The sequence below is a fragment of the Branchiostoma lanceolatum genome, chromosome 14, assembly GCF_035083965.1.
Source record: "Branchiostoma lanceolatum isolate klBraLanc5 chromosome 14, klBraLanc5.hap2, whole genome shotgun sequence".
Classification (NCBI taxonomy): domain Eukaryota; kingdom Metazoa; phylum Chordata; class Leptocardii; order Amphioxiformes; family Branchiostomatidae; genus Branchiostoma; species Branchiostoma lanceolatum.
The window spans coordinates 11188974-11200285 of NC_089735.1; the positions used below are offsets into that span (position 1 = coordinate 11188974).

General features: G+C 41.7%; 2 protein-coding genes across 3 annotated transcripts; one reads left to right on the top strand and one right to left on the bottom strand.

Moving 5' to 3' along the window:
- Positions 1-414: 414 nt before the first annotated feature.
- Positions 415-7788, bottom strand: LOC136448342 (phenylalanine--tRNA ligase alpha subunit-like). The gene is made up of 13 exons (XM_066447746.1): positions 7520-7788; positions 6915-7052; positions 6153-6254; positions 5762-5880; positions 5335-5427; positions 4462-4590; positions 3581-3696; positions 3314-3398; positions 2801-2906; positions 2240-2408; positions 1698-1775; positions 1240-1354; positions 415-532 (listed from the first exon to the last, which is right to left on the bottom strand). Exons 1-13 carry the CDS (start codon positions 7661-7663, stop codon positions 427-429), a joined length of 1500 nt encoding a protein of 499 aa, XP_066303843.1. The 5' UTR covers positions 7664-7788; the 3' UTR covers positions 415-426.
- A 567-nt stretch (positions 7789-8355) lies between these two features.
- On the top strand, positions 8356-11109 carry LOC136448343 (alpha-2,8-sialyltransferase 8B-like). 2 transcript variants are annotated; one of them, XM_066447747.1, is made up of 5 exons: positions 8356-8562; positions 8840-8980; positions 9332-9547; positions 9917-10486; positions 10680-11109. In XM_066447747.1, exons 2-5 carry the CDS (start codon positions 8877-8879, stop codon positions 10936-10938), a joined length of 1149 nt encoding a protein of 382 aa, XP_066303844.1. In that variant the 5' UTR covers positions 8356-8562; positions 8840-8876; the 3' UTR covers positions 10939-11109. The 2 variants fall into 2 exon arrangements, with proteins under 2 accessions (XP_066303844.1, XP_066303846.1); XM_066447749.1 differs by having other exon boundaries at positions 8356-8537.
- The last annotated feature ends 203 nt before the right edge of the window (positions 11110-11312 follow it).

Sequence of the window (11312 nt, forward strand, 5' to 3'; positions counted from 1 at the left end):
TTTCCCATTACATACATTGTTAGCCTGTGTAACACAACTTTGTTAGTTGGTGTGACTGTGCATGGTTCTACAGAGCCCTCCCCACTGAGTCTGTGGCTATTCACCTCTACTTATGTCTGGAAATGGATTTCCAAAAAAGTAGCAATACCAAGACGAGCTCAGGATTCTTTGTCATCATGTCCAATATTTCCACTGTTTCATGATAACCTGTCACTATGGAAACCGGTAATAACATTCTCCGACACCATGGTAACTGACAATTTGTTATAAATCATATGCATAAATCAAAAGGATTAGGATGTTCCAAATTCTCCTGATTTACATATGTTGGCTTCTAGAGGCCTGACCAGTGGGAGGGATGTTATGTATATAATAGTGACTGTGATTTAGTCAGACTACGTACTACATGTATTAGAGTCGTGTACTTCAGGAGGTCAACTGGCAAATGGGGTTGTCATAAACCATTTGTAGGTTGATCTTGTGTCCAACTAACTCCCGGATGTTGTCTATGCCATACTTGATCATGGTGGGTCTGAGGGGGTGAAAAAAAATAAGAGAACATGTTAGAACGAACAAACTATACCAAGAAATGCTTTCACTTTACCTGTCTCAAGAACACACTCAACTGGTAGGACCTTCTTGCAAACAGCAGTCCACATAAGGAACGAGCTCCCGGACAGTGGGATTGGGGATATCCGTGACAGTGGCCTTCAGTCATTTGAGAGACATGTCCATTACTACCTCCTTCAAACTACTTGATTAAGTTGCAAGAACTCTTAAGAATCGGCAGCTATGAGCCATTGATAAGCAACTGACTTTGTGTTCTTCTGTCGAGCTTTGCAGCCTATTTTGTCTAACATCCAGTGGCAGTTAGCCATTGCTCACAAAAGCCCCGGTCACACATAGCCGACCATGGTTTCCTGACCTTCTCCAGACCAAGGTTCTCACTTAGTTGTTAAGGTCATCAGTGGTTAGAGTTAGTCGTCAAGGTTGCCAACTAGTTTTTAAAGGTCACCTATGCCAGCCGACTATAATTTTGAAAAATGAAAGCTGGGAAAGTCATTTTCCATTGGGATATGATTAGAGGAGCAAACTGGAGGATTCCAGACTACTCTCTACACAGCGCCAACCATGGTTGGGGAGTGGTTGTGAGCAAAGTTGTGAGAAGGTATTGAATGTGTGAATGGGGCTTAAAGCAAGTTACAGAAAAAAAAGAAAAGCTGCATGTACAGGACTCACCTCTCCAGTGACAAACCCCAGGCGATAACAGAGATGTCCTCAGGTAACCCCATGGGCAGCAGCATCTCTGGTCGGAACACCCCGGAGTTGCCGACCTCCACCCACTTCTGCAGACCTGTCAACATGGTGACGTACACAGTACATCATTGCACTGTCAGGGCTAGAAATTTGACTGTACACAAGAAATTTGACTGTACATGAGAAATTTGATGGTACACGAGAAATTTGACTGTGCACAAGAAATTTGACTGTACAGGAGAAATTTGACTGTACACCAGAAATTTTACTGTACACCGGAAAGTTGACTGTACACGAGAAACTTGACTGTACACCAGAAATTTGACTGTACACGAGACAACTGTACAATCATTACTAGAGAATGGTAGAATAAATGACCTTCATGATAGACAGTAGTAGAATAAATGACCTTCATGATATACAATAGTAGAATAAATGACCTTCATGATAGCTGAACACCTCCATGCTTGGTTCTGTGTAGGGATTGTAGGCAGGCTTGAAACGTAGCTTCTCAATTCCTGTAAAGAAATTAACAAGTAGACACTACAAATGGATTCATATGATGCTAAAACTTCAAATCATTTTGCAAAGGAAAACAAATGAAAAAGCAAATACTGTGTATTCATATGACCCTAGTGTGTTATGCTGAAAGGGCGTTATAATTGTAATGATCAATTCAAATTCAACGAGCTAAATGTAATTTAAGAATCAACATATAATGAAGATATTAAGTTTGGGCTCCACATTGCAAGAAAACAAATCTTAAACCACTAATTTCCAATACACCTGTATTTCCTATATAAGTCTATACATGGTTCTATTCCACACTGCAGCTAAGTGTTGCTGTGAAGAATGTGGTCCCAGTCAGTAGCGCCCTAAGAAAGGTGACAGATGGTCACAAAACGTCGGCTGGGTATTAACTCTCTGGTTGTGTACAAAGATATTTGTTGACCAACATTTCACACTTTCTTTAAAGACCTACCAAGTTTCTTAAAGAAGGCATGTAGCACTCCCATCAGGTCACCCAGGGTGAGGTTGTAGTCTGCCACGACCCCCTCGATCTGGTTAAACTCAGCCAGGTGGGTGGCATCCAGGGTCTCGTTACGGAACACTCGATCAATGGAGAACAGTTTCACAGGTTTGAAGCCATCCTGTACAGAATATATATGAAAAACCTTAACTTCTCCTGCAGTATCATAGCAAGCCACAAGAAGGTCAATAATCAAACTTTGTTTTGCCAATACACGCCCACGCCCAAGTGTCATAAGGATCCATCCACAACTTCTCGAGTTATCCTGTCAACAGAGAAACCCACAGACACACAAACAGCACCAAAAAAACATTTCACATGTGGTTCGTCCAATTAACCTTCTCCCTGCTGAGGAAAATGTTTGGCACCAGACTTTTATTGGTTATGGGATAAGGCAGCAGTGAGAAGGTTAACCAGACCAAGTCCACACAGGATACTGGCTGGTCAAACAGAAGTACAGGGGTTAAAACTGCAGATAGACTTTGTTAGAGATGCTGAGATGTGGTTATCTACCTTCTGCTGCTGGGCGAGTTGGTAGAGCATACGAGCGCTGACGGCCGTAGTGTGTGTCCGCAGGACATTCTTCTGTGCCTCCTCGCGTTTCCACTCATACTGGTACCTGAAAACAGGTAAAAACACTTTCAAACCAGATGTAAAACCCGCAAATTCCACTGCAGTACCAATAAAAGCTGCTAAGAGGCCCACAAATGAAACCTGTCTTTGGGATCGCAACACCTACCCACATACCAAATCTCAATATCATCAAAACATACCCTTGTCTGCAATTTGCAAACATCCAGAGATCAAAGATGGCAGGTCTCTCCTCTCCCCCACTCTCCTTTTATGGTCTTACGTGTCCAAGGTTGTTGGAAGTTTGTATCGCCCCCCGTCCCCGTTCAATGAAGGCTGATGGGCCCCGATGTACATGGCTTCTAATATTCCCCTCAGGAAATAATCTACATGTTGCAGACGAACAGTTCTATCCTGCACATCTCCTAAAGAAAGGGAAACTTCTATTCTACTCACCCTTGAGATCCGAAGCCTCCTTGTGAGTGAACGGTCTTCACCCTGTCCATGTATTCCTCTGGGAAACCCTGTGCATACATGGGTTCTACAACAGAAACATACACATGATGATATACACCATCTAAACAGACCTAGACATCAGCTATTGATTACTTTGACTTTGTTATAAGACCACACCAACTTAAGTTCTTGTTTCTCAGATTTGCCTGCTTCATTCTTGACTAGTATTTTTTCTCAACATGGCAAGGCTAGAATTATTATATCTACCTTTGATGAAGAAGGTATCGTGTTCGTCTCGAGCCGGATGTTGTTGAGGCACGAAGAGAGTATCAAAGTTCCAGAACGAGCTCTCAATGTAGTTATTGGTCTTCATCTCTGTAAACCTGAAGTATAAAAAAAAGTGAAAAAAACTGTCAAAACTTTGCATTAATTTGGTTTAACTCAACAATCAAATCTGAGCCAAAAATATATCATCTGTTCCCACAACTCAGGGGCATCTTCACTAAATACATAAACAGAGTTAGATATGCAGATGTTAGGTTGGACACCTGTCCTTTGAAGTAACATACATGTTACCTGTTGCTGCGTAGGTGCAACCAACTTAATTTCTTTCAAATCAGCGTTTTGTCCCCTTGTTAACTAATCTTAAGAGTGTAGAAGAGAATGTTGTTAGAAAACAAAACAAGTTAATCAGTCATTCTCTTGAAAGTGGGCAATGTAACTTATTGTTAGCATAGTATGTATGTGATTATTTCCCCCTCTCCCTGCTATCTAACCACATAACCTATACACATTTTGTTCCAAATGACTACCTGATCATGAACTGGATAAAGGTTAAAGTAGCGTGTGTGTGTGTGTGTGTGTGTGCTCATACATTATTTTGTTTTGTTGTGTTTATTATACAGTACTTTTGTTTGAATAAAGACCAATATAAAAGACTATGAGCAGGATCTCTACTGATAGAATCGCCAATTGTACTGGTAAGATCACCAATTGTACTGGTAGAATCGCTGATTGTACTGGTAGAATTAACGATTGTACTAGAAGAGATCCTGATTGCGATCGCTGTCAATGGAGACACCGATGATCATGATCTCAACTGGTAGAATTGCCAAATCTGACAGATCTCTATCCTGACTCATACACACCCCATTTCCAGGAAGATCTGTCGGAACTGGGCACGAACTTTCAGCAGGGGGTGGAGATGGCCGCTGACCGGAGGAACGCCCAGCGCGTCGAAGTTGTACGGCTTGAACTTCTTCTCCTTCCACAGACCACTGTCAATCAAACCACAAGCACAAGATATCGCTTAGCAACTATCAACGGGGATGGAAATACTGGTTGCATTATGCACTTTTGTGGACCCAAACATTTTGTGAAAAGTTAGGCCACACCAATTTTACTTGTTGCTTCTTGGATTTTTTTCAGAAAAAATTGAAGGGACAGGGCGAAAAAAAAAATTCTTTTTAAGGGTTAACATAACATAAAGAATAAGAGGATTATACAAGTTTCAGCTTTGCATGGCTCATTTTATGCAATGAACCCCTTTCTTTGATATTGAGAAACAGTTTTGATATATGAAAGATTATAACTTATGATCAATGTGACCACACTTTTTAGGTATGTGCAGGCCTTTATAATCTATCTTGGTGGCTATTTAGTTTGACAACTGAACAGATAGTAAATTTGTAAGTTAAAATTTGTGAATGGGAATAGTGACCCAATTTTTTCAACATGGGAAAAACAGGACAGGCTATTCCGAGAAGCAACAAAATAAATTGGCGTGGCCTTACATAAAGGTACTATTGTACAGTAGTGTATAGCATATTCTTGACATTTAAGAGACGGAAAAAATGATAAAGCCTTTGTTATATTACAAGTTTATAAGATTTTGAAGTTAGCTGTAGAATTTCAGATACAAACTCTTAAGAGAGGCACCAATGAAATGATTTATCAGCTTTTCTGTCTGTCTGTTTGACTGTATATCTGTCTATATGATTGTAATAGTACATCCCTCCTACCTGTTTATCATCTCAGGTGTTAGGTCCGTGTCCAGCTTAGTAACTGATGTACTAAACCCGCTGCCCTTTTTTAGAACAAAACTGTTCATTGTTCTAGAGAAAAAAACAACAACACCATGTTGGATTCGGATCGAAGGACAATAAGATCAGAATACTAAACTTAACCACTATCACAAGAGGGCCTGCATGCTCTTTTCTGGAAAGGGGTAGGCAGCCAATTTTCATTTTTTCGTAATTCGTACTACCGTAGGGAGAGCCGTCTAAGTCACGTAACTCGAAGCAACACGATCAAATTTTGTATAATCGCCTTCCTTGATTTTAGCGTACTAATATGTAGGGGGTTCATCAGAATTCAGCGTAAATTGTTGTCGGGACACCCCATGCAGATCCTCTCACAAGAACAAAGCTACTAGTAATCTCTACTTACACTTCTTGGATGAGTTTGCGTTTCTTCATCTCTTGCTTGACCTTGTTGTCAACACCTTCCCCTTGGTTGGCTGCTATGTCTTGAACAGTTTTCTGCACATCGTCTTCAATAGCACTAACCTGGAAATGGGCAGGTACTTTATCACTATTGGCCACACTGCTTTAATTTCTTGGATTGGGAATTTTTGCAGGAAAGTATTGGAACAGGTTGGTGATATAAGGTCATAACAATTTGATTTCTTGGTTCTCCGATTTAAAAAAGAAAAGAGTTCCATGATCTTAAAACTTTGATGTTAAGACATAAGCACTAAGCAGCATGCCAAAATATGAGCCTTTTTGTGTGGATTAATGTCTTGAATCATGGTAATATCTATATATTTCATATCACCTACCGCTTGTTTGACCACAGGTCCGTTTGCTCCTGTCTTGTCCATATGGATCCATTTCTTCTTCATGGCATTACTGAAACCGACCTTGGCATTGGGAATGCTCTCCTGAAAGCAGTCATAAAGACATTGTTGGACAGAACTCTGTTATATGGATGATACAGTCCAATGTTACACAATACCAGAGGGAATTCACCTGACAACATTTCGGCAATTCTTATGCTACCTTCCTCAGGACAATAATGACGATGCACATCACCTAATGCAAGTAACAAATTTAAAACAAGATTTAAAAGTATATGCAGATGACTAATTCCTTGACAAAGACTGGAGTCAAGCAGAAATTTGCTAAGTCCATATTCCTTTGTGTTGGTAGCTAGAGTTAAGAATCTACTGGTACTTAGCTGGAGTGTTACGCCAAATGGCCGTTACACTGGCATGACAACATGTACCAGACCGAACACAGAACACATGCGTCACATATGCATTGCCATGGTAATGATGTTGTTCGCCCTCTGCGTTACCCAAGGCGCCCTGTTTTCCCAGTAGGCAATAGGATCTGTCAAAAGGGTGCTGTACTGTAAATCTGAAAATATTTGCAGTGGCTTTATTTTCGCAATTTTTGCGCTGCCTCTCCATTGCAAAATCACGACTAAACGCGATAAACTATTGCTTCAACTTCAAAACTTAAAACACCATGAAACCTTCCTTCCAGTCCTATCGTGAAATTAGATCCCTGCGAAAATAGATAAATTAACAGCAGCATACCATCAGCTTTTTTTGAAGGACGCCCTCTGGCGGAATGGCCCGGTACAGCACCGCTTCGTGGCTCCCGTTCTCTACCACCAGCTGTCCCTCTCCTGTCAACTCCCACCATTTGGACACGCACTGTTCTGCCGTGATGACCTGAGGGGAAAGACAAACCAGTCATGTGGATCCAGAGTTTGTGGTTTCGAACCTTGCTCAGACACGGGGTGAGGGGTTGCATCTTAGCGTACAAATCGCCAACGGAATGCCCCTTCAGACTGGATGTTATGCATTTAAAGCCTTGTATTTGTGGAGCTCAGGTATCAAACCACTGCATGTTAAAAAGAGTTAGCGTGACCCAGTGTGCTTGGCAAATTATATACTGGCTCATTACTCGATGACCGAGAAAAAGAAACTCAAAAACCTTGATACCTTGAGGTGAAGCATGATGCTTCTTCAAGTAGAGAGTAAAACCGCAATTTCGTCAAATGATGAAAACCGGGTGAATCCTTAATTGCACCAATCTAAGTTAGACACTAAGATTTTCTGTCCACATCCGGATCCTCTATCATATGCCCCCCTCCCCACCAGCTGCAACATTTGCGAACCGCACGAAAGTTTCGTACATCACCAAGAGACTGGAGACTTTTCACGGCTCCAACAACCAGCTGGTGGTCTTTTCCCAGTTGTCGAGCGATATCCTTGGTGTCCAGCCCATCATTGTCCTGTAGAAGTTGGAGAATGGTCGCATCCACGCCGTCTCCGGCCATGATGAAACACTGTGTAAGCTACTCTCGTTCTCAGGGCTTCTAAACACAGTACTCTGGGTGCGTGGAATAGCGCCTCCTAGCGTGTCGATGCAAGTGTGCACTATACATGGCCTTGGTACTAGGTCGTCCTTCATAGCACTGTTTGCCGAAATACCAATGAGTGTTCTGTACTATTGGAAGGTCCTTGGAAAAATTGATTGAGAAAACCAAGACCACTTCAGAGAGAGCAGACCCTTCCTATAGGTCAGAACTAAAAAGAGAGCATGCGAAGGCCTTAAATTAGGAGGTTCCATCAAGACTTTAGAATCTCATTAGGTGAAGTAAAAACTGATGAAAATTAACCAAAGTATCATCATAGTACATAACTAAAGACCCGTATTGACAAGAACACACAAATGCTACGGACGCCCTACTCATATGTGATATTTATGCTAGATATTCATGCTAACGTTACACTTGGCCTAGCCTAGCTGTAACATTGTGCGACCACTGACGCCGAGAGGGACTATTGCCAATGGGATAGTACGTGCGATATTTTCTCTGTGCGTAACAATCTACTGCATGCATAAATAGGACTATATATTCAATGCCTTCGTGTTATCTGTGTTCTGGTATAGGTTGTGGCCTTTGGGTGGATGACGTCATTGCTGTGACGCATTACCCAGCCTCCCGTGGGACCGGTTCTTTCCCCGTGAGTTTACGGGTCAACGCGCATCGTTTTTTTTACCTGCCGGCAGACATGACGTTACTGAGTGACTTTATCATATAGTTAAGTGATGGGAGTGTTATCTATGCTGTGATCTGCACTTTAATTGTTCTTTACTGTGTTATCAGGGTCTTGAAGAGCTGGAAGGCTTACTGACGTCATGGGCAGGTCTGTTTCGAGTGCAGGCGCACCGGTAATTCTGATATGGACTGTACTATTAATTTCAGGTGTGACAAAGGTGGCTCTACAACAATGGCTGCTGTTTTTTGTGTGTCCCCGTTGAAGATTCCGTTGAGGTAGTGAACTACAAGATACAAAGCAGCATGGGTGAGGGGCTGAGGGCCTTTGAGTAATCTCCTAGCAGATCTTTGAGGGGCAAAACCATAATGGCCTCTCATTACTGGGTGCAGGATCTGACCACTGGGGTCTGTGCCATGTTTATGACTGGTACATATTTGTTTATTTTCCAGATAATTCCTAATTCCCAAAGGTGAGGCATATGCATAGATGGATCGTATGAGAAGAATCAAAATAAAACTTTTGGGCGTGTTCGTTCTCGTCACCACTTCTGCCTTCCTATGGACGATAGGCGGAAACATATCACGAGAAAGGTAAACAACCACAAAAAACTTTACTTCTCTTAACGTTATGACCTTATGTAACAGCATCCATAGCTATAGGTTTCACTCAAAGATTTGAAATGCATTCATTAGCTTGATTTGTTGTTGCTATGACTTTTCTCCTGCATCTTCTCCTGTCTTACTAACTGACTTAACTGCTGACTAGCCTAAACCTTATTAGGCATAACGTACAAACCCCCATCATCCTGGAAAACCCTTTTTAGTGTGAGAACTGCGAACTTAACATTAATGCTTTGAAAATCAGTACACTGTCTGTCATGTCTGTACCGTTATGTATGGCATGCGTTTCACCTAAAACTTCCAAACATTATCTTCCTTCAGATTTTCTACAAGGAACTTCAACAGAACTATCAATTACTTACCAAGAATCTCAAGTCGTAATCCCATACACCTTGCAACAGCTTCGACGCAGTTTCAATTGGGTGGGCGTTTCAACAGAAGCAGTGAACAGAACATAGGAATAGCACCAAGAAAGGGTGATGTACAGATCGCACCCAGGCCAACGGAATTTGGCGTCTTGACGTTAGAAAAAGTGAGGTAAGTGCACGTGGTTTGTGTCCGTTAGCGTGTCATTGTCAGATTGTCAATGTGGTGAAGATCGTAAGAATTTAGGATATCGTTGCGGCTGCTCTCAAGTCTCATAACTGCTGCAAGTACACGGTATGGGTAATGTTACATATCTTTTATCTAGATAAAGCTTTCATCTTTCCTTAAAATTAACATTGTTATGTGTACATATGAAAATTGTACTTAGTTGTAAGTGTACAATTGCTGTGCAATAAAGTTCATGTCATTTGCAAAGGACGAAATACATTCTGATACAAAGGCCGATAGCGACAATTTCGTCTATCGTTTTGTCACGTTTGGCATGTGCTTTCTTACAATACCTTGTACATGTGTTCACAGGAGAGCAGCCTTGAAACACATTGATTTACGAAAGCACGTTGCTCTCTTCTCTAATTACGAAGAGGATATTGCTAGATGCGGGGCAAGCACAGACCAAAATATGCCCGAACACAAAAATTCCATACCCGAATGCTACGGAACACCGGCTATCACACGCAACTACAGCACATGCGCATTGGTAGGGAACGGAGGGATATTACTGAACAGTAGCTGCGGTGAATCGGTCGACTCACACGACTTCGTGATCCGGTTAAACCTTCCGCCCGTCAAGTCATTTGAGAGGGACGTAGGAAGTAGAACTGATCTTGTCTCGATAAACAACAAAGTCGTAATAGATGTCGCGTCACTGCTCATTTCGTCCACTGGGAAGACGGAAGTTCTTAAAATGCTGAAGCAGGTACAAAACAGTATCTTACTTTACGCAAAAGGTTTCGAAAAACATGGAAAAGGCCAATACAATATTACAACACTGGAGGCCCTTAAGTCAGTGGAGAACTTCATCGAAAGCAATGGATTACAAATACGGATGGCTTATGGAATTTCCGATGACGTACAGGCAGCTTCGAAAAGGTAAATCGGAAAAAACAACGTTGCAAATGTTAGAAATATGCAGTAAACAACATTAAACTTTCTTAACTTTTTTGATTGTCTTAAAGTAACAATTGCTTCAGCCATCAGATATTTGTGTTATTGGCTTTTTTGCGTATTCTTTACGAATACAAATGTCACAACCTAATGCCGTACATTTTGTGATTGTTAACAGAGTCATCTCCCGTTTGAGAGAAACTGTACGGCATCCCACCACTGGCTTTCTCAACTATTTCTTGTCCCTCGCCTTCTGTGGTCACGTGACTGTGTACGGATTCTGGCCCTTCGCCATGACATCAGACCAACAGCCCCTTCCCTACCATTACCATGACAACGGGGAATTTCCACTTGTCCACGAGATTATTGACGAGCAGGTGTTCTTGAGGGATTTGAACGATACGGGCTGTTTGACACTTGTCAAAGATTGTTTGTGAGGGTGTTCTCCCCCTCCCCTTCTTACGTTGAACTTGAAGATTAATAATTCAGATGAAGCGTTATGATTATATGCTTTTTTGGCAGCTGACAGTGCAATGCGGCTTCGCTACGGCTTTTGCTGCAGTTTTGTTGTGATATTATTTGTGCAATAAAGGCCATGTCCCGTCTTAGTTGTCTCGGATTCACGTTGTTTTACTGGTTTAAAATATGTCATTCAGGATGGATATGAATCAATCCCACAATACTCATATTTCGACACAACCAGGAAAGTTACTACCTTCGGAGATGGCAGACTTCACCCCCTTACCCATACTGCTTTGCATCTCCCCAATCCCAAAAATAGCAACGTTTCTGGCTGACTTGCAAACAGAGG

Coding starts and splice junctions, on each gene's coding strand:
- LOC136448343 (XM_066447747.1), top strand. CDS start 8,877: ATGGATCGTATGAGAAGAATCAAAATAAAACTTTTGGGCGTGTTCGTT. Junction 9,548..9,916: donor TTGACGTTAGAAAAAGTGAG/GTAAGTGCACGT, acceptor ATGTGTTCACAG/GAGAGCAGCCTTGAAACACA. Junction 10,487..10,679: donor GTACAGGCAGCTTCGAAAAG/GTAAATCGGAAA, acceptor GATTGTTAACAG/AGTCATCTCCCGTTTGAGAG.
- LOC136448342 (XM_066447746.1), bottom strand. CDS start 7,663: ATGGCCGGAGACGGCGTGGATGCGACCATTCTCCAACTTCTACAGGAC. Junction 5,881..6,152: donor GACCTGTGGTCAAACAAGCG/GTAGGTGATATG, acceptor GCCCATTTCCAG/GTTAGTGCTATTGAAGACGA. Junction 2,907..3,313: donor GGAGGCTTCGGATCTCAAGG/GTGAGTAGAATA, acceptor ACCTGTTTTCAG/GTACCAGTATGAGTGGAAAC.